Source organism: Ammodytes marinus (genome assembly GCF_949987685.1).
Source record: "Ammodytes marinus genome assembly, contig: scaffold_174, whole genome shotgun sequence".
Classification (NCBI taxonomy): Eukaryota; Metazoa; Chordata; class Actinopteri; order Uranoscopiformes; family Ammodytidae; genus Ammodytes; species Ammodytes marinus.
The window spans coordinates 50,001-72,500 of NW_027648374.1; the positions used below are offsets into that span (position 1 = coordinate 50,001).

The window sequence follows — 22,500 nt, forward strand, 5'->3', positions numbered from 1 at the left end:
GTTCTTTGCTCCGAGGCCTGTGCTGCTGAAAAACACCATGTTAGCAGATCTAGTGGAGGAACTGAAGAAGACTGGACTCCAAGCTGCTTCTTCTCCTGCTGATCACTGCTATGCTGGACCTGAAGATGTGGCCTGTGACGTCTGCACTGGGAGAAAACTGAAAGCCCTCAAGTCCTGTCTGGTGTGTGTGGCCTCTTACTGTGAGAAACACCTCCAGCCTCACTACGAATCACCGACATTCAAGAAACACAAGCTGGTGGAGCCCTCCGAGAAGCTCCAGGAGAACCTCTGCTCTCGTCATGATGAGGTGATGAAGATTTTCTGCCGTACTGATCAGCAGTCTATCTGTATTCTGTGTTCAATGGACGAACACAAAGGCCACGACACAGTGTCAGCTGCAGCAGAACGCACTGAGAGGCAGAGAGAGCTGGAGGGGAGTCGACTAAACATCCAGCAGAGAATCCAGGACGGAGAGAAAGATGTGAAGGTTCTTCAACACAAAGTGGAGGCTATCAATGGCTCTGCTGATAAAGCAGTGGAGCACAGTGAGAAGACCTTCGCCGAGCTGATCCGTCTCATCCAGAAAAGAGGCTCTGATGTGAAGCAGCAGCTCAGAGCAAAGCAGGAAACTGAAGTGAGTCGAGTCAGAGATCTTCAGGAGAAGCTGGAGCAGGAGATCGCTGAGCTGAAGAGGAGAGACGCTGAGCTGAAGACGCTGGCACAACACGGTACGAAATTCACTTCTTGTTTTGCCTGTGTGTCTGTAACATGTGTTTGGGGCATTTTGGATCATTTCCAGGGCAATCTTATCAAATGTTTGAAAACACCTTGTCCCCTCTATCAGGATTTTCCAAATGAAATTTAAGACTATTAAACCTGCAGTGTGTAGAATTTGGGGTTTTATTTCCTAGCAGATTTTGTAGAAAGTAATAATAATATCCATAAGTACATTTAATTAAGTGCATAATAGCTGAAAAAAAAATTTAATAATTGTTTTTCTCCCATAGAAAGGGTCTCATATATGTCCATATTTCTGCATATTTTGGACCAAGGCCTAGTGCCGCCATCTTGAAAGTGTCATAGTTGGAATGTCATCAGGTGCATTGTTTAAAATTTAGAATTGTTCTTGTCCTTGAAGGCCACTGTAGCTTCTGTTATTATTCTAAAGGGTTGGGGTTACCCAGGGAGCGTTGCATTCTAGAACTTTGTAGAACTTTCTTGATGATGTCATATTACACACTGCACCTTTAAATACTTTTTTTACACCACTTTGAATGACATGTAGTTTACGGTGGCATTAAAAGACGCTTCAAAAGAATTTCAAGGGCAATTAAATATATTTTGCAAATTTTCTTCCCCGTTCCACACACAGAGGATCACAACCAGTTTCTACAGGACTACCGCTCACTGCCAGCACTCAGTGAATCTACATCCAGCATCAACATCCGTCCTCTGAGATACTTTGAGGACGTGACAGCGGCTGTGTCAGAAGCCAGAGAGAAGCTACAGGACGTCCTGAGAGAGACATGGACAAACATCTCACTGACAGAGACTCAAGTGGATGTTTTACTGCCTCAACCAGAGCCCAAGACCAGAGCTGACTTCTTAAGATATTCACGTGACATCACACTGGATCCAAACACAGCAAACATAGAGCTGTTATTATCTGAGGGGAACAGGAAAGCAACAAACATGGGTCAACAACAGTCTTATCCTAGTCATCCAGACAGATTTACTGGTTTTTCTCAGGTCCTGAGTAAAGAGAGTCTGACTGGACGTTGGTACTGGGAGGTGGAGTGGAGCGGTAAAGAGGTTGGTGTTGCAGTCGCATACAAGAATATCAGCAAAGCAGGGTGGGAAAGTGTATTTGGACAAAATGATAAATCCTGGGCGTTATATTGTTCTACAGAAAGTTTAACATTCTGGTTCAACAGAGTCCAAACTCCCGTCTCAGGTCCTCGGTCCTCCAGAATAGGAGTGTACCTGGATCACAGTGCAGGTGTTCTGTCCTTCTACAGCGTCTCTGGAACCATGACTCTCCTCCACAGAGTCCAGACCACATTCACTCAGCCGCTACACGCTGGAGTTTGGCTTTGGTCCAATGGAGACACTGCTGAGTTCTGTAAACTCAAATAGACAAAAGTCATTTAAAGGGGCACTGTGTAATATGACATCATCAAGAAAGTTTTAGAAAGTTTTAGAATGCAACGCTCCCTGGGTAACCCCACCCCTTTAGAATAATAACAGAAGCTACAGTGGCCTTCAAGGACAAGAACAATTCTAAATTCTAAACAATGCACCTGATGACATTCCAAAAACATGGATGCCTCCATAAGACTTGCCTGCTCAATGTACAAAATGTAATATTAATATTTGTAATTCTCCACTCAGGAGGATAATTCAGATTATTGGCAGAGGCGATTTTACACCAATGAGGGCATATTGATGAATGAGGATATTGATTTTAGCTAATAGATTACTTAAAATGTTACACAGTGTCCCTTTAAACTTATTTTGTCTTCATGTTTGAAGCAGAGAGATGATTGTTGTTGTATTATAATCACAGCGCTGAGATCAGCTGTCAATCAAACTTTATGGGCGGGACTTTGACATCTTCTCATTTGTTTTTCTGTAAAATGTTTCCTGTGTGTTTAGCCACGGAGGCTTTCAATGCTCATGACTTTAGTTTACCTGAACTGACTTTTCTCTGCATGAGCTTGTAGAGTTCTCTTTGCTCTAAATGATTGTTGAATATTTGTATTAATGTACATACAGCCGCGGAAAAAATTAAGAGACCAGTCTGGATTTTTCTTCAATCTTCATCTCTACATTACTTATTATTGAAAATGCTCTAAATGACAATATTTTTATTGGGAATTTGGTAGAAATGTTGTCAGTAGTTTATAGTATAAAACCAAAATGTTCATTCTACTCAAACATATGCCTCTAAATAGTAAAACGAGAGACACTGAACATTTGGAGTGGTCTCTTCATGTTTTTCCAGAGCTGTATATGTTGTTGTCTCTTTCTCTGCGCTGGTCTTTACAGAGAAAGCCCTGGATCTTCATTCATCCTCCAAATCATGTACTCATAATGGTAAATACATCTATAGTTACATTTACATTTAATTGTTTGGCTGATCAAATGTTGTGTATTAAATTGAGAAAGAGATGAGGTGGGCGCTCCGGTGGTGTAGTGGATAGAGCGTGTACCATATTGGCTCCGGCCTTCGTTGCAGTGGTCGCGGGTTCAAATCCGACCCGTGGACCTTTACTGCAGGTCATCCCCCCTCTCTCACTCTCTCTCTCCCCATTTCAACTCTGTACTATCTAATAAAGCTAGAAAATGCAAAAAAAGAATAATAATAATTTAAAAAATTAATAAATGAGGTGCAATGATGTATTATAAAACTGTAATGAAAACAATTATAATCATTTGAGAAATCATTCATTATATTTATTTCAAATAATGTAGATTGAATTCGTTCATGAAATCGTTGAACAGACTTTACTGATGTGATGTGTGAACAAACTGACACTTTACATTGTAAATAAAGTTTTCTCTTTTTCAAGAATAAAAAAAGTGTTTTGTTCTTGACTTCATATGAAGCTGGTTGATGAAATAAGCGACTCATACTCATACCCATCACCAATTACAACATGTTTACAATTTTAAAGTATCTTCATGTGGTGGCAGTTTTGCATATGATATATCTCTGGACTCAAATGTTGGAATACTTATTAATGCAATAGGAAACATTTGTTATAAACTTGTATAGACCTTAGTGCAATGATATATATATATATATATTGAATGTGGTTTAGTTGTAAACTGAAATGTAGATTCCTCAAATGCGTATCCAACAAACCACTCAGACGGGCCACACCTCTCCCATTGTGCCATGCTCAGAACTCCCCGGTGCCATCTTCAAAATGTTCCCCCCCCCACCATCCCCCCTCAATCTCCCGTGTGGAGAGTAGCCAGCCTGACTATACATTTGAAAGAAGACAATGTTCCTACAGACAGCCTCCTGTTGTTCTGGGTCAGCCTGCCCCACCCACGATTATAATATGAATGTATATCTCAAACCTGTCTGCCTCCCAACCTGTCTCCCCCTCCTTCCCCCCACCCAGCCTTACCTGTCTACCTGTCTCCCCCTCCTCTTCCCCCACCCAGCCTTACCTGTCTACCTGTCTCCCCCTCCTCTTCCCCCACCCAGCCTTACCTGTCTACCTGCCTCTTTCCTGTCTCCTACGATGTCCTTAAATAGTTCATGATTTTAAGGGAACATTGTCACTCTTGCCAACAACTTACGTGTGTTGGAACTAGTGTACCACTCCGCGGAGTTTTCTTGATTATTGATTGAAAATAAACCTTTTGCTATTACAACGTATCACTGTTGCTTTGATTTCATCACCACACTTCACTTTAGTTTTTATTACATTTTTATACTATTTTAACTTATCACTTCTGTCAATACAAAACATTTATTAGAATTTGGTAGAAATGTTGTCAATAGTTTTATATCATAAAACCAAAATGTTCATTCTACTCAAACATATGGGCACTTGAACAGTTTCTTCCCCTCTTCAGTGGGGATGCTTAACAGGTCCCGGGACCACCACCCCCACTGACTGACACTGACTCGGACACTCATACCCATCACCAATTCATAAATGTTTACAATTTTTAAGTATCTTTACCTTAGTTTTTATTCTATATTATACTATTTTTAACTTATCACTTGTGTCTCTGCTTGTTTATATATTGTGTTATATTGTATATATGATAGTCACTGTTTGTTCATTGTTTATTGTCTTAATGTCAGACACAAAAGACAGACAGACAGACAGACAGACAGACAAGACAGACAAGACAGACAGACAGACAGACAGACAGACAGACAGACAGACAGACAGACAGACAGACAGACAGACAGACAGACAGACGGACAGACAGACAGACAGACAGAGAGGAGAGACAGAGCTACAGGCCGACGCTTCTATCAGCCAACTGGGACTGGGCATCGCTGATATAATAGGTGGGTCAGAGAGAGAGAGAGAGAGAGAGACACAGACAGAGAGAGAGACAGAGAGAGAGACAAAGAGGCAGACATTGTTTACTGTCTTACTCTATGCACCTTATTCACCAAGGCAAATTCCTTGTTGGTGTAAAACCCTTCATGGCAATAAAATCCTTTCTGACTCTGACTCTGATTCTGAACTGATATGATAAAGCACAGACAGTCTTCACATCACAAGCAATACATTTGTCTTGCTACAGACTGTCAACTTTGACATGTGTGCGGGGCGCTCCGGTGGTGTAGTGGATAGAGCGTGTACCACATCGGCTCCGGCCTTCGTTGCAGTGGTCGCGGGTTCAAATCCGACCCGTGGACCTTTACTGCAGGTCATCCCCCCCCCCCCTCTCTCTCTCTCTCTCTCTCTCTCTCTATCTCTCTCTCTCTGTCTCCCCATTTCACTCTGTACTATCAATTAAAAAAAAAGCTTGAAAATGCCAAAAATAATCTTAAAAATATAAAATAAACTTTGGCATGTGTCCTCATGTCTTTGAAGAAGTTTAGAAAGTGTATTTCCTAAGTGTGTCTGAATTGTAAACAGAAGCCGGAAGATCAATGTTTGAATACAAGTACTTTGGTTTACTCCCTAGGGCCTAGTGGGTGTGTTCACATGCATGTGTGTGTGTGTGTGTGTGTGTGTGTGTGTGTGTGTGTGTGTGTGTGTGTGTGTTTGTGTGTGTGTGTGTGCGTGTGTGTGCGTGTGTGTGTGTGCGTGCGTGCGTGTCTGGCTGTCTTGGGTGGAATGTAGAAACGTCTCCATGTTCACCAAAGGTTTTAGGAATGATCTGATGTATTTCCAAATGATCAGTAAACAAGTACTAAACACAGGGCCGACGGACTGGGAAAAGTGATACAGTCGTGGGGGGGCCCAAGGCAGAGGGGGGCCCATAAAAAAAATTAAAAAAAATATTTTTTTTTTTTTTTTTTTTAAACAAGCTAAATGTGTGGCCCCGATCTTTGAAGGCCCTGAACAATGCCATTCCAAAAAAAGAAATAATTGACTGGCTCGTGATAGGCCCCTGACCCTTGCAAGGAGATCAGGGGCCTGCTCATGACTATAAGCCATGTATGCGGGAGAGTAAGCAGGAGCAAGCCAACATTGAATTGAACTGGTGGCGAAAATAAACGCAGCGATGTTTCTATGGGGATATTTAGCTGTACAGAAATAAGTGCTGGCAAAGCTAGGACAGTTTAAGACTCCACATCACCGTGGCAACACAACCTATCTATCAGCTCAGACAGCGCAGAGAAAAGTCTGATGAATACATGAGAGTGATGGCCCCTGCAAGTTTCAGTAAGTGTTTACAGAAGTGCCACACTGTTACTGTCTTTGAAATGCATTTAGACATTTTAAGGGGAAAACACATTGTATTTATTATTTCAACTATTGAGTTATTTGTAGAACAGCATGCTAGTGTAGGCCAACAAGATTTATTTTATGAATTTTCAATGCTGCTTTATTTTTATGTTTTAAATTGGGAAAGACATGTTCCAAAACAACCTGTATTTAAAAAGAAATCAAGCAAGTAGGCTAATAATAACCATTATTGAATTATAGGCTATCGCATCACAGTAGGCCTATTGTCCACAATAATCACAGCCCCCCATCCATAAAGGAACTTTAAAATGTTTAATTTGCACTTGATGTGCATACACAAGTGTATGGTCTATTATTTGTATTTAGTGTGTCTGCATAGTATTGCACAAAAACAGTAGAAGTTTTCTTTAATTGTGTTTTGTACTGTCTGTAAAATTATACTTGCACATAGCAAACAAAATTGCACATCTGTATTCAAATAAACAGTTGTTTATTTCTATAGTGCACATTGGCATCTTTGAGCAAAATACCCCCAAAATTTTCGCAGCGGCGCCTTGCGCTGCGCCTCCTGTGACCCTGGCCAGTGACCACCTTGACTAAGACATATTGTCGGGGAAACACCGGTAAAAGTAATGATTTGGTCATTCATCAGATGAAATATTGTGGAGTTGTCTGGCTCAGAGAGACATGTGTATTGTAAGACCGCTTTTCAGGGGGCCCATCAGGACTTTTTGTATAGGGGCCCAGAATTTGGTGCTACGCCCCTGACTAAACACACAGTATCTCTCATGAAGCGCGCATGTGTGTGTGTGTGTGTGTGTGTGTGTGTGTGTGTGTGTGTGTGTGTGTGTGTGTGTGTGTGTGTGTGTGTGTGTGTGTGTGTGTGTGTGTGTGTGTGTAAACCTCGTTAACCCCTCCCTCTTGTTCCTGCTCCAAAGTACAGCCAGCTCCACTCTGTACACACCATGGACATATAAAGAAATGGACACCGTATTGAAACACGGCGCCCATTCATTCCTATGAAAGCTGCTCATAGGCGCAGAGAAGCAACAAGGAAGTATAATCCGGAAATTCCATACGGCCCAAAGCATGACGTAGCATCGACGTAGCTGCATTATGGACCTATCAAGAAAGAGGGCGGCAAGCGTAGCGGACTGGAGGCGGGAGTAGAATCATTCTCGTTCTGTAGCATCTAGCCTGGCGAAAACAAACTGAAAGCCGTTAAAAGCCGTTGGGCTAATAAAACGCTTGAGGTGGCGTTTTGAAATGAGAAAACTTCAGTTTTAATAGTATATGGTCTAAAGATAAGTATGAGCCTATGATTGATATCCAGAAAAATTTTGCAGAGACACAATCTTGTTCGCCGCTTGTACTGTGTGGACAGGGAAATCTGCCTACGGGCCGTATGAAAATAAGCTCCTCCCCCAACCATGCAGTACCAATGGGTTGGCCACATGTCCATGCTGGTTGCTCGGAGAAGGCACAGTCCTGGGGGCCTGGTACACACACACACACGTCCTAGTTCCTCCCCTTTAGATCTACAGTCATGTGGGATGGGTGTAACCAGCTGACAGGCCCCATTCACTGCACACACACATGCTGTTCAGATCAGAGCTCAAACTAAGTTTCGTTTCTAGCGAAAGTAAACTCAGACAGTCGCTGACACACACACACACACACAGAGAGAGAGAGAGAGAGAGAGAGAGAGAGAGAGAGAGAGAGAGAGAGAGAGAGAGAGAGAGAGAGAGAGAGAGAGAGAGAGAGAGAGAGAGAGAGTTAAAATGGCGCAGAAAGGAATTCAGTTGGACCGGGAAACTTTCTCGAAAGATCTCGAGGGGAGTCGACTAAACATCCAGCAGAGAATCCAGGACGGAGAGAAAGATGTGAAGGTTCTTCAACAGGAGGTGGAGGCTATCAATGGCTCTGCTGATAAAGCAGTGGAGCACAGTGAGAAGACCTTCGCCGAGCTGATCCGTCTCATCCAGAAAAGAGGCTCTGATGTGAAGCAGCAGCTCAGAGCAAAGCAGGAAACTGAAGTGAGTCGAGTCAGAGATCTTCAGGAGAAGCTGGAGCAGGAGATCGCTGAGCTGAAGAGGAGAGACGCTGAGCTGAAGACGCTGGCACAACACGGTACGAAATTCACTTCTTGTTTTGCCTGTGTGTCTGTAACATGTGTTTGGGGCTTTTTGGATCATTTCCAGGGCAATCTTATCAAACGTTTTAAAACACCTTGTCCCCTCTGTCAGGATTTTCCAAATGAAATTTAAGACTATTAAATACTGTGGAGGGAGATTAGCCAGCCTGACAGTGGCGGCTCCTGACAATAATCTCAGGGGGGGCAATTGTTGCCATGATGGGAAATATGACCCAAAATTAACCTAAATCAGATAGCATATGACAATGTCATATTGCATTTAACTGTTTGTTTTTCCTGTTCATCTGGCATAACCACTCTGGCAACATTAGACAAGCATTGCACTGTACAGTATTTTTGGAAATTAAGTTAGTTAATTTCTTGAATAAAATTATTTTAGCTCTAAAATGATTTAATTATCCGGCTGTGGCCATCACAGATAACTTGTCATCTACCAGTGTGCTCCTCAGATAGGCTTCCTTTAAAAGTTAGGAGACAAAAATGGATGCTGGCATAGCATGTGCAACATTAACAGTGCTAATCATCACATTGGTTTGGGTTACTACTGTCTACAGCACTTGGTAGGCGGGTTTATGTCGGACGGTGAAAGCAGCTGTCAGCTAAACGACGATCAACAGCTGATCGCCGTTCAACAGCCGATCAGCTGTTGAACGGCGCTGGCTCGTATATGCAGATTGATGTTTAATGTTTGTTTTACCTTTTCTGAGAGATGATGCATAGGGGTGACACCCAAAGTTATCCATGCGGTCTCTGTGCTGCCATCAGGATGGATAAAAAGCCAGTATACAGTCCATATCATCATGCAGCGGCAGCAGGACAGAGCGTTAGCGCATTAGCATCCTGCTAGCCTCGTTAGCCGTTCAAACGAGCCCCGTGAAAATCCGCGTTTATAAGATCCCCCAATCCATCTTGGTAGATACTTGCTTGATGGTTACATTTTGTCTGGGAAAGACCTAGTCCGAGTCCGATCAAGTAAGTAGCTTGCCAGCCTAGCCTGAGTTGATATAAAGTTGTGTTGGTCTTGAATATGACCGCTCTGGGCTGCATACTGGACATGTGACTGTATCAGTCACTGTAATTGGTTTATTGTTTACTGTACGTATGACGACAACACGTTAGGGCGAGCACCCCCGGAACCCATAGAGATTGCATTGCGAGGCCTGCAGTTTGAAAAAAAAAAGTTTTACATTGATGTCTATGAGAGCGCTGGGGGCGATTTTCAACCAGCCCGACATCGCCCCAGAGTGACGGTACAGAGCACAGACGCTGATTGTACAATGATATTCAGACTTAGATGCAGGTAAAAACTGTATTGAAATCATAAATTATGATTATTAATACAAAAAAAAAAAAAAAAACATCATTATTATTCATTATTATATTTTCGTTTTTTGCTGATATGGCTCAAGGAGGGCGGCGTCCTATCGCCCTCTATGGGCGAGCCGCCACTGCAGCCTGACTATACATTTGAAAGAGGACAATGTTCCTACAGACAGCCTCCTGCTGTTGTGGGTCAGCGTGCCCCACCCACCATTATAATATGAATGTATATCTCAACCTGTCTGCCTCCCAACCTGTCTCCCCCTCCTTCCCCCTCCCAGTTTACCTGTCTACCTGTCTCCCCCTCCTTTACCCCACCCAGCTTACCTGTCTACCTGTCTCCCCCTCCTCTTCCCCCACCCAGCTTACCTGTCTCCCCCTCCTTTACCCCACCCAGCTTACCTGTCTACCTGTCTCCCCCTCCTCTTCCCCCACCCCCCTTACCTGTCTCCTACTCACCCCCCCCCCCCTTGCCTGTCCCTCCTACTCAGATCAACCTGACCCCTCCCATGTTTTACAATAACAATGTATGTATATTAGAACTGTCTGCCTCTCAGCCTGTCTCTCCTCCAAACCCACTGTTAGATGCCCCCCGCCCCGCCCCCCCGGGGAGTAAATGTTCCTTAAATATGTGACGATTTAAGGAAAGGTTGTCACTCCTTGTAACATACTGACCTGTGTTGAAACTATTGACCACCCCGCGGAGTTTCTTGCTATTGAATGAAAATAAACCTTTTGCTTCTACAAATGTATCATTGTTGATTTTCTCACTACAATACTTTTTGTTACACCACTTTGAATGACATGTAGTTTACGGTGGCATTAAAAGACGCTTCAAATGAATTTCAAGGGCAATTAAATATATTTTGCAAATTTTCTTCCCCATTCCACACACAGAGGATCACAACCAGTTTCTACAGGACTACCGCTCACTGCCAGCACTCAGTGAATCTACATCCAGCATCAACATCCGTCCTCTGAAATACTTTGAGGACGTGACAGCGGCTGTGTCAGAAGCCAGAGAGAAGCTACAGGACGTCCTGAGAGAGACATGGACAAACATCTCACTGACAGAGACTCAAGTGGATGTTTTACTGCCTCAACCAGAGCCCAAGACCAGAGCTGACTTCTTAAGATATTCACGTGACATCACACTGGATACAAACACAGCAAACACAAGGCTGTTATTATCTGAGGGGAACAGGAAAGCAACAAAAATGGAACAACAACAGTCTTATCCTAGTCATCCAGACAGATTTACTGGTGCTTCTCAGGTCCTGAGTAAAGAGAGTCTGACTGGACGTTGGTACTGGGAGGTGGAGTGGAGCGGGGAAGGGGTGTTTGTAGCAGTCGCATACAAGAATATCAGCAAAGCAGATTGGGAAAGTATATTTGGACAAAATGATAAATCCTGGGCGTTATATTGTTATACAGAAAGTTTAGAATTCCGGTTCAACAGAGTCCAAACTCCCGTCTCAGGTCCTCGGTCCTCCAGAATAGGAGTGTACCTGGATCACAGTGCAGGTGTTCTGTCCTTCTACAGCGTCTCTGGAACCATGACTCTCCTCCACAGAGTCCAGACCACATTCACTCAGCCGCTACACGCTGGAGTGAGGCTTTACTCTACAAGAGCCACTGCTGAGTTCTGTAAACCCAAATAGACAAAAGTCATTTAAAGGTGCAGTGTGTAATATGACATCATCAAGAAAGTTCTAGAAAGTTTTAGAATGCAACGCTCCCTGGGTAACCCCAACCCTTTAGAATAATAACAGAAGCTACAGTGGCCTTCAAGGACCAGAACAATTCTAAATTCTAAACAATGCACCTGATGACATTCCAACCAACATGGATTCCTCCATAAGACTTGCCTGCTCAATGTACAAAATGTAATATTAATATTTGTAATTCTCTGCTCAGGAGGATAATTCAGATTATTGGCAGAGGTGATTTTACACCAATGAGGACATATTGATGAATGAGGATATTGATTTTAGCTAATAAATTACTTAAAATGTTACACAGTGTCCCTTTAAACTTATTTTGTCTTCATGTTTGAAGCAGAGAGATGATTGTTGTTGTATTATAATCACAGCACTGAGATCAGCTGTCAATCAAACTTTATGGGCGGGACTTTGACATCTTCTCATTTGTTTTTCTGTAAAATGTTTCCTGTGTGTTTAGCCACGGAGGCTTTCAATGCTCATGACTTTAGTTTACCTGAACTGACTTTTCTCTGCATGAGCTTGTAGAGTTCTCTTTGCTCTAAATGATTGTTGAATATTTGTATTAATGTACATACAGCCGCGGAAAAAATTAAGAGACCAGTCTGGATTTTTCTTCAATCTTCATCTCTACATTACTTATTATTGAAAATGCTCTAAATGACAATATTTTTATTGTGAATTTGGTAGAAATGTTGTCAGTAGTTAATAGTATAAAACCAAAATGTTCATTCTACTCAAACATTATGCCTCTAAAGAGTAAAACGAGAGACAGCGAACATTTGGAGCGGTCTCTTAAATTTAAAATTACATTTAGTTAAACTTAGGATATTACTAACACGTTATTAAATCCAAACATCTAGTGAAAAGTGATCAAAATATTCTAATGTCTAACAATGTTTTTCTGCTATTTGAAACTCACAAATAACTAACTAGAAAGAACCAAATTTAACCATTAACAAGCACTAACTCTAGCCACGAAACCCAAATAGTTCTCCCTACAAATGGTCCCAACACAGTTAATATAATATAAATAATTATTGAATACATACAGGTGAAACTCGAAAAATTAGAATATCATGCAAAAGTTCATTTATTTCAGTAATTCAACTTAAAAAAGGTGAAAATAATATATTATATAGACTCATTACATGAAAAGTGAGATATCTCAAGCCTTTATTTGTTATCATTTTGATTATTATAGCCAACAGCTTATGAAATCCCCAAATTAAAAATCTCATAAAATTTGAATATTACATGAAATCAATAAAAAAAAGGGATTTTAAATACAGCAATGTCTGCCCTCTATAAAGTATAATCATGCATATGTACTCAGTACTAGGTTTGGGCCCCTTTTGAATGAATTCTTGCCTTAATTCCAATTAATTCCCCATGATATTCTAATAATAGGAGTATCACCTGTACACTGCTGTTCCTGCTGTATAGATGCTGTTGTGTATTTTACGTTAACGTGTCTTTTTTCACCGCTATTTCTCATCATCATCATCATCATCAACCGCTTATCCGAAATCGGGTCGCGGGGGCAGCAGCTTGAGCAGGGAACCCCAAACTTCTCTTTCCCGGGCCACATCAACCAGCTCTGACTGGGGGATCCCGAGGCGTTCCCAGGCCAGTGTGGAGATATAATCTCTCCACCTAGTCCTGGGTCTTCCCCGAGGCCTCCTTCCAGCTGGACGCTCCTGGAACACCTCCCTAGGGAGGCGCCCTGGGGGCATCCTTACCAGATGCCCGAACCACCTCAACTGGCTCCTTTCAACGCAAAGGAGTAGCGGCTCTGCCCCGAGTTCCTCACGAATGACTGAGCTTCTCACCCTATCTCTAAGGGAGACGCCAGCCACTCTCCTGAGAAAGCCCATTTCGGCCGCTTGTACCCGCGATCTCGTTCTTTCGGTCATTACCCAGCCTTCATGACCATAGGTGATCGTATCATCTGATCTGAGGCCGCATGTTTCGGACACTCGGGTGAAGAGAGGGGCGGAGCTGTCAACTGGTCACCATCTGGTTGTGAGTTGGGTCAAAGGGTGGGGGAAGACTCTGGACAGACCTGGTAAGCCCAAACGGGTAGTGCGGGTGAACTGGGAACGTCTGGCGGAGGCCCCTGTTCAAGAGATCTTTAATTCGCACCTCCTGCAGAGCTTTTCTAGCATCCCTGTGGAGGTTGGGGGCATTGAACCCGAGTGGTCGATGTTCAAAACTTCCATTGCTGAAGCCGCGGCAGGCAGCTGTGGTCTCAAGGTCTTAGGTGCCTCAAGGGGCGGTAACCCTCGAACGCCGTGGTGGACCTCGGTGGTCAGGGAAGCCGTCCGACTGAAGAAGGAGTGCTTCCGGGATATGTTATCTCGGGGGACTCCTGAGGCAGTTGCAAGGTACCGACAGGCCCGAAGGGCTGCAGCCTCTGCCGTGACCGAGGCAAAGCAGCGGGTGTGGGAGAAGTTCGGAGAAACCATGGAGAAGGACTTTCGGTCGGCACCAAAGTGTTTCTGGAAGACCGTCCGGCACCTCAGGAGGGGGAAGCGGGGAACCATCCAAGCTGTGTACAGTAAGGATGGGACGCTGTTGACCTCAACTGAGGAGGTGGTCGGTCGGTGGAAGGAGCACTTTGAGGAACTCCTGAATCCGACTAACACGCCCTCTATGTTGGAGGCAGAGCTAGAGGCTGATGGGGGATCATCGTCAATTTCCCTGGTGGAAGTCACTGAGGTAGTCAAACAACTCCACAGTGGCAAAGCCCCGGGGGTTGATGAGATCCGTCCAGAAATGCTGAAAGCAATGGGTGTGGAGGGGCTGTCTTGGATGACACGCCTCTTCAACATTGCGTGGAAGTCGGGTACAGTGCCGAAGGAGTGGCAGACCGGGGTGGTGGTTCCTATTTTCAAAAAGGGGGACCAGAGAGTGTGTTCCAACTACCGGGGTATCACACTTCTCAGCCTCCCCGGCAAAGTCTACTCCAAGGTGCTGGAAAGGAGGGTTCGGCCGATAGTCGAACCTCAGATTGAAGAGGAACAATGCGGATTCCGTCCTGGCCGTGGAACAACGGACCAGCTCTTCACTCTCGCAAGGATCCGAGAGGGAGCTTGGGAGTTTGCTCATCCAGTCTACATGTGTTTTGTAGATCTGGAGAAGGCTTATGACCGGGTTCCCCGGGAGATACTGTGGGGGGTGCTGCGGGAGTATGGGGTGAGGGTGTCTCTTCTGAGGGCCATCCAATCTCTGTACGCTCAAAGCGAGAGCTGTGTACGGGTTCTCGGTAGTAAGTCAGACCCGTTTCCGGTGGGGGTTGGCCTCCGCCAGGGCTGCGCTTTATCACCAATCCTGTTTGTGATATTCATGGACAGGATATCAAGGCGTAGTCGTGGTGGGGAGGGGTTGCAGTTTGGTGGGCTGAGGATCTCATCTCTGCTGTTTGCGGATGATGTGGTTCTGATGGCATCATCGGCCTGTGACCTTCAGCTCTCATTGGATCGGTTTGCAGCCGAGTGTGAAGCGGTTGGGATGAGGATCAGTACCTCTAAATCTGAGGCCATGGTGCTCAGCAGGAAACCGATGGATTGTCTACAACAGGTAGGGAATGAGTCCTCACCCCAAGTGAAGGAGTTCAAGTACCTCGGGGTCTTGTTTGCGAGTGAGGGAACAATGGAGCGTGAGATTGGCCGTAGAATCGGAGCAGCAGGGGCGGTTTTGCACTCGCTTTACCGCACTGTTGTGACGAAAAGAGAGCTGAGTCGTAAGGCAAAGCTTTCGATCTACCGGGCGATCTTTGTTCCTACCGCTATTTCTATGATTTTAAATTACTTTTGTAAAACGCTCTTTTGACACCTTTGTATTTTTATATTTCTATCCTTATTCTCTCTGAAGCTCTTTTGTATTAACATTAAAATATCCCTGTTACGCTCTCTATACCATGTAACCTGCTTTACTGCTTAAAGGCCTACTTCACCGGTGGAAATATGAAGGTGTATTGAACTCTGAGATTCTATGTAGTACAAATGTGCAAACATGTTAGAAATTGGTTCATCCTAGCCTGAGAAAGGCAGAAAGAGTGTTTTATGGTCTCACTGTCTAACCCTACATTTTACCAGTGTGACATCAGCTGGGCCAAGGGAAGACTGAGGGAAGACTGAGGGAAGAAAAAACCTCATTCATTATATCCTAACAGTGATTTTATAATTCATAGAACGCCGGTTCCGTATGGGTGAAGTATTCCTTTAACAGATTTTTTAGTTTGAAATAGCAAAGATGAGAAAGGCTCTGAGTTAGCATGAGTATTATTCACTCATATGTCGCTGTGAGATACACCGCACTGTCCCTGTGCCTGTGCATGCCTTAACTGAGTTGTGATCCATACAGAATGACTACTGTGTGATAACCATGCATTTGTTAAACACACTGTTGATCTTAACCACTTGTGTTGAGCTGTTTTTGTTATGTTTAAAGCAGGGGTGTCCAAACTACGGCCCGCGGGCCAACTGCGGTCTGCGGCCCGCTTTTTATTGGCCCGCGGCCGATTTTAAAAATATAATGTAATATGGCCCTTTTTTTTTTTGCATTTCTTAGTTAACCCACTAGTGCAGGGGTGTCAAAACTGATTGATTGGCCCTTGGCACATTTTAAAAATATAATGTAATATGGCCCTTTTAATTTTTAAATAATCTAAATGCACTCATTATATTGCAGAGAAATATGTCCCATAAAAGAAAAAGAGCATCAAGGCCATCCCAGAGGACCCTGCATAATATTTAAATTTAAATTAATATTATTATGGAAATCCATGTGTCCTTCTCCAATAGCTTCTAATTCATCTGACACAGTGTCTCCATTTTTTTTCATACAAAATTCTTCAGCTTTAGCCTCTTAATTTCCCTCTCAAAGTTCACCAGATTCATGCATTTCACTTTAAAAACTTAAAAAAATCTCCCGGGGGGGCATACCCCCGGACCCCCCTTGGAGGGGCGGGATCTCGGCTGGCTACTATTTTCACCAAGCTGGACATTAGACGTAAAAGCAGAAAACACTGGGTGTATCATTGGCATATAAACAAGAGGGGAAATGTGTCTGTTTAATGTGCAAGTAAAGTGTTGCCGTGAAGAAGGATTACAATTTACGAAGACACTATGAAACTAAACATCAGAGCAGCTACATGTCCTGATAAATGTGTTATTTTTGCAAAGTGGCCCGGCCCTTCGTAGATTTTTCTGTATGTGGCCCTCAGTGAAAAAAGTTTGGACACCCCTGGTTTAAAGTGTTAAAGCTATAGTGCGTGACTTTTTTCATATAGATGAATGTCGGTTGCATTCGAGCCATCGCCAAAACGAGTTGACAAAAAAGTTGATGAAGCTAACTATCAGCTCCCTACAAAACTCTCTCTGTATTTCTCAGTATGGCAGCGTTTACAAACTGGTCCCGCCCCCCCCCCCCCTCCCTGACACTGGTGTAGGAGCTCAGAAAAATGTTTCAGTTGATCTTCACAATTTATTTTATGTTTAAAGGTGAAGTCAGTGATTCTGGAGAACGCTTTTTGTCAAAATCACTTTTTTGGTCAAAATCTGTGAATATCTCCTCATGATCCGCTACCTGTCTGTATACTGTTTTAGTGTTAATACACAGCCTAGGCTCTGTAAAATGTCATGTTGCGTAGCTACAGTCCCCTTTGTTAACATACCCTGTTTACAGAGCCTAGGCTGTGTATTAACACCAGTTTGTTTTTCAGCACAACCACAGTACAGACAGGTAGCAGATCATGAGGAGATATTCACTGATTTTGACAAAAAGTGATTTTGACAACAAGCGTTCTCCAGAAGCGAATATTTAAGAACCTTTCCTGCTGAGTGTGCAGCTGATGAATAAGTCATGGTCGTATGGTGTGTGTCTGTGTGTGTGTGTGTGTGTGTGTGTGTGTGTGTGCGTGTGTGTGTGTGTGTGTGTGTGTGTGTGTGTGTGTGTGTGTGTGTGTGTGTGTGTGTGTGTGTGTGTGTGTGTGTGTGTGTGTGTGTGTGTGTGTGTGTGTGTGTGTGTGTGTGTGTGTGTGTGTGTGTGTGTGTGCGTGCGTCTGGCTGTCTTGGGTGGAATGTAGAAACGTCTCCATATTCACCAAAGGTTTTAGGAATGATCTGATGTATTTCCAAATGATCAGTAAACAAGTACTAAACACACAGTATCTCTGAAGCCGCTCCTCTTGCTGGAATGAAGCTTGTGTGAGTGTGTGTGTGAGTGTGAGTGTGAGTGTGAGTGTGTGTGTGTGTGTGTGTGTGTGTGTGTGTGTGTATCTCATGAAGCTCAAAGCCCGATAACCCCTCCCTCTTGTTCCTGCTCCAAAGTACAGCCAGCTCCACTCTGTACACACACACACACACGTCCTAGTTCCTCCCTTTAGATCTACAGTCATGTGGGATGGGTGTAACCAGCTGACAGGCCCCATTCCCTGCACACACACATGCTGTTCAGATCAGAGCTCAAACTAAGTTTCGTTTCTAGTGAAAGTAAACTCAGACAGTCACTGACACACACACACACACAGACAGAGAGAGAGAGAGTTGAAATGGCGCAGAAAGGAATACAGTTGGACCGGGAAACTTTCTCTTGTTCGATCTGTCTGGATCTACTGAAGGACCCGGTGACTCTTGCCTGTGGACACAGCTACTGTATGAACTGTATCAAAGACTTCTGGGATGAAAAGGAAATCTACAGCTGCCCTCAGTGTAGGCAGGCATTCACCCCGAGGCCTGTGCTGCTGAAAAACACCATGTTAGCAGTTTTAGTGGAGGAACTGAAGAAGACTGGACTCCAAGCTGCTCCTGCTGATCACTGCTATGCTGGACCTGAAGATGTGGCCTGTGACGTCTGCACTGGGAGAAAACTGAAAGCCCTCAAGTCCTGTCTTTTCTGTGTGGCCTCTTACTGTGAGAAACACCTCCAGCCTCACTACGAATCACCGACATTCAAGAAACACAAGCTGGTGGAGCCCTCCGAGAAGCTCCAGGAGAACCTCTGCTCTCGTCACGTTGAGGTGATGAAGATTTTCTGCCGTACTGATCAGCAGTCTATCTGTATTCTGTGTTCAATGGACGAACACAAAGGCCACGACACAGTGTCAGCTGCAGCAGAACGCACTGAGAGGCAGAGAGAGCTCGAGGGAAGTCGACTAAACATCCAGCAGAGAATCCAGGACGGAGAGAAAGATGTGAAGGTTCTCCAACAGGAGGTGGAGGCTATCAATGGCTCTGCTGATAAAGCAGTGGAGCACAGTGAGAAGACCTTCGCCGAGCTGATCCGTCTCATCCAGAAAAGAGGCTCTGATGTGAAGCAGCAGCTCAGAGCAAAGCAGGAAACTGAAGTGAGTCGAGTCAGAGATCTTCAGGAGAAGCAGGAGCAGGAGATCGCTGAGCTGAAGAGGAGAGACGCTGAGCTGAAGACGCTGGCACAACACGGTACGAAATTCACTTCTTGTTTTGCCTGTGTGTCTGTAACATGTGTTTGGGGCTTTTTGGATCATTTCCAGGGCAATCTTATCAAACGTTTGAAACCACCTTGTCCCCTCTGTCAGGATTTTCCAAATGAAATTTAAACCTGCAGTGTGTAGAATTTTGGGTTTTATTTCCTAGCAGATTTTGTAGAAAGTAATTATAATATCCATAAGTACATTTAATTTAGTGCATAATAGCTGAAATTTATTTTATAATCATTATTTTTTCCCTTAGAAAGGGTCTCATATATGTCCATATTTCTGCATATTTTGGACCAAGGTATAGTGCCGACATCTTGAAAGTGTCATAGTTGGAATGTCATCAGGTGCATTGTTTAAAATGTAGAATTGTTCTTGTCCTTGAAGGCCACTGTAGCTTCTGTTATTATTCTAAAGGGTTGGGGTTACCCAGGGAGCGTTACATTCTAGAACTTTGTAGAACTTTCTTGATGATGTCACATTACACACTGCACCCTTAGATACTTTTTTTACACCACTTTGAATGACATGTAGTTTACGGTGGCATTAAAAGACGCTTCAAATGAATTTCAAGGGCAATTAAATATATTTTGCAAATTTTCTTCCCCGTTCCACACACAGAGGATCACAACCAGTTTCTACAGGACTACCGCTCACTGCCAGCACTCAGTGAATCTACATCCAGCATCAACATCCGTCCTCTGAGATACTTTGAGGACGTGACAGCGGCTGTGTCAGAAGCCAGAGAGAAGCTACAGGACGTCCTGAGAGAGACATGGACAAACATCTCACTGACAGAGACTCAAGTGGATGTTTCACTGCCTCAACCAGAGCCCAAGACCAGAGCTGACTTCTTAAGATATTCACGTGAACTCACAATGGATCCAAACACAGCATACACACATCTGTTATTATCTGAGGGGAACAGGAAAGCAACAAACATGGGTCAACAACAGTCTTATCCTAGTCATCCAGACAGATTTACTTCCTATGGTCAGGTCCTGAGTACAGAGAGTCTGACTGGACGTTGGTACTGGGAGGTGGAGTGGAGCGGGGAAGGGGTTTCTGTAGCAGTCGCATACAAGAATATCAGCAGAGCAGGGTATGGGTTAGAGTGTTACTTTGGATTCAATGATAAATCCTGGGCGTTAGATTGTTCTAAAGAAAGTTTAACATTCCGGTTCAACAGTGTCCATACTCCCGTCTCAGGTCCTCGGTCCTCCAGAATAGGAGTGTACCTGGATCACAGTGCAGGTGTTCTGTCCTTCTACAGCGTCTCTGGAACCATGACTCTCCTCCACAGAGTCCAGACCACATTCACTCAGCCGCTACACGCTGGAGTGAGGCTTCAGTATCGAGGAGACACAGCTGAGTTCTGTAAACTCAAATAGGCAAAAGTCATTTAAAGGTGCAGTGTGTAATATGACATCATCAAGAAAGTTCTAGAAAGTTCTAGAATGCAACGCTCCCTGGGTAACCCCAACCCTTTAGAATAATAGCAGAAGCTACAGTGGCCTTCAAGGACAAGAACAATTCTAAATCCTAAACAATGCACCTGATGACATTCCAAAAACATGGATTCCTCCATAAGACCTACCTGCTCAATGTACAAAATGTAATATTAATATTTGTAATTCTCCACTCAAGAGGATAATTCAGATTATTGGCAGAGGTGAGGACATATTGATGAATGAGGATATTGATTTTAGCTAATGAATTACTTAAAATGTTACACAGTGTCCCTTTAAGAGACAGTAGGTTAGACTCTGTGTATTTTAATCCTTAAACTTATTGTGTCTTCATGCTTGGAGCTGAGGGATGATTGTTGTTGTATTATAATCACTGAGATCAAGTCAAGCAAAGTTTTTTACTGTCAGTTCTGATGAATCCAAAACACATCAGAATCAAAATGGCGTTTCTCTCTGAGCCACGGTGCAATAGGAACGATAGAAAAATACACAGAGTAGAACAAGATAAACAAGATAAACATAAACAATCTGTGGGTTGCTCTGGTGGTGTAGTGGATAGAGCGCGTACCATATTGGCTCCGGCCTTCGTTGCAGTGGTCGCGGGTTCAAATCCGACTCGTGGACCTTTACTGCATGTCATCCCCCCTCTCCCTCTGTCTACCCATTTCAACTCTGTACTATCTAATGAAGCTTGAAAATGCCAAAAGATAATCTTTAAAAAAAAAATAATAATAATTACTAAGTACTAAGTCGTGCAAAGGAATTTTCTGTACAATATACAGTAAAACAGTATAAAATAGAATAGAAAGTTAAAAGTAGATCATTTAAATTCCAATGTGCAATGTGATGGAAAATATTTACAATGTGCAATATGCAGTCAACAATCAGCTGTCAATCAAACTTTATGGGCGGGACTTTGACATATTCTCATTTGTTTTTCTGTAAAATGTTTCCTGTGTGTTTAGCCACGGAGGCTTTCAATGCTCATGACTTTAGTTTACCTGAACTGACTTTTCTCTGCATGAGCTTGTAGAGTTCTCTTTGCTCTCAAATGATTGTTGAATATTTGTATTAATGTACATACAGTCGCGGAAAAAATTAAGAGACCAGTCTGGATTTTTCTTCAATCTTCATCTCTACATTACTTATTATTGAAAATGCTCTAAATGACAATATTTTTATTGTGAATTTGGTAGAAATGTTGTCAGTATATTATAGTATAAAACTAAAATGTTCATTCTACTCAAACATTATGCCTATAAAGAGTAAAACGAGAGACACTGAACATTTGGAGTGGTCTCTTAATGTTTTTCCAGAGCTGTATGTGTTGTTGTTGTCTCTTTCTCTGCGCTGGTCTTTACAGAGAAAGCCCTGGATCTTCATTTATCCTCTGAATCTTCTACTTATAATGGTAAATACATCTATAGTTACATTTACATTTAAAGCTGGGGTATGTGATTTCTGATTGGTCAAAGTTAACATGAGCTGTACACTTTGACCAATCAGGGCGAGGCTCCGATTCTCTGTTCTTATTGGCTGTTGGGACTGTCCATTCACTTTGGCACCGACGTTGTTGGTGTTAGAGCGTGTCAGGGAGAGACCAAAGGGGAGGGACCAAAGAGAACAAGTGGAGCGGTTGAGGTATTTGGATTCAAATCTCTATCCCAACTGCTATTTTCTCCCCAAATCCTCCACCCCAGCTTTAACTGTTTGGCAGATCAAATGTTGTGTATTAAATTGAGACAGAAATGAGGTGCAATGATGTATTATAAAACTGTAATGAAAACAATTATAATCATTTGAGAAATCATTCATTATATTTATTTCAAATAATGTAGATTGAATTTGTTCATGAAATCGTTGAACAGACTTTACTGATGTGATGTGTGAACAAACTGACACTTTACATTGTAAATAAAGTTTTCTCTTTTTCAAGAATAAAAAAAGTGTTTTGTTCTTGACTTCATATGAAGCTGGT

General features: G+C 43.2%; 3 protein-coding genes across 3 annotated transcripts in view; all 3 read left to right on the plus strand.

The window, feature by feature from the left end:
* Positions 1–2,136, plus strand: part of LOC307270456 (tripartite motif-containing protein 16-like) — a gene marked incomplete at its 3' end in the record, with an annotated part of 2,327 nt that extends 191 nt beyond the window's left edge. Inside the window, exons 1-2 of the mRNA XM_080054341.1 lie at positions 1–728; positions 1,373–2,136. The exon at positions 1–728 is cut by the window's left edge and continues 191 nt beyond it. Coding sequence (XP_079910467.1) covers positions 1–728; positions 1,373–2,136 — 1,492 coding nt within the window. The remainder of the gene's footprint in view (positions 729–1,372) is intronic.
* A 6,037-nt stretch (positions 2,137–8,173) lies between these two features.
* On the plus strand, positions 8,174–12,339 carry LOC307270455 (tripartite motif-containing protein 16-like). The gene is made up of 2 exons (XM_080054340.1): positions 8,174–8,528; positions 10,771–12,339. The coding sequence occupies exons 1-2, from the start codon at positions 8,180–8,182 to the stop codon at positions 11,532–11,534; spliced, it is 1,113 nt and encodes a 370-aa protein (XP_079910466.1). The 5' UTR covers positions 8,174–8,179; the 3' UTR covers positions 11,535–12,339.
* A 5,791-nt stretch (positions 12,340–18,130) lies between these two features.
* Positions 18,131–22,410, plus strand: LOC307270453 (tripartite motif-containing protein 16-like). The gene is made up of 2 exons (XM_080054338.1): positions 18,131–19,039; positions 19,675–22,410. Exons 1-2 carry the CDS (start codon positions 18,151–18,153, stop codon positions 20,442–20,444), a joined length of 1,659 nt encoding a protein of 552 aa, XP_079910464.1. The 5' UTR covers positions 18,131–18,150; the 3' UTR covers positions 20,445–22,410.
* Positions 22,411–22,500: the final 90 nt, after the last annotated feature.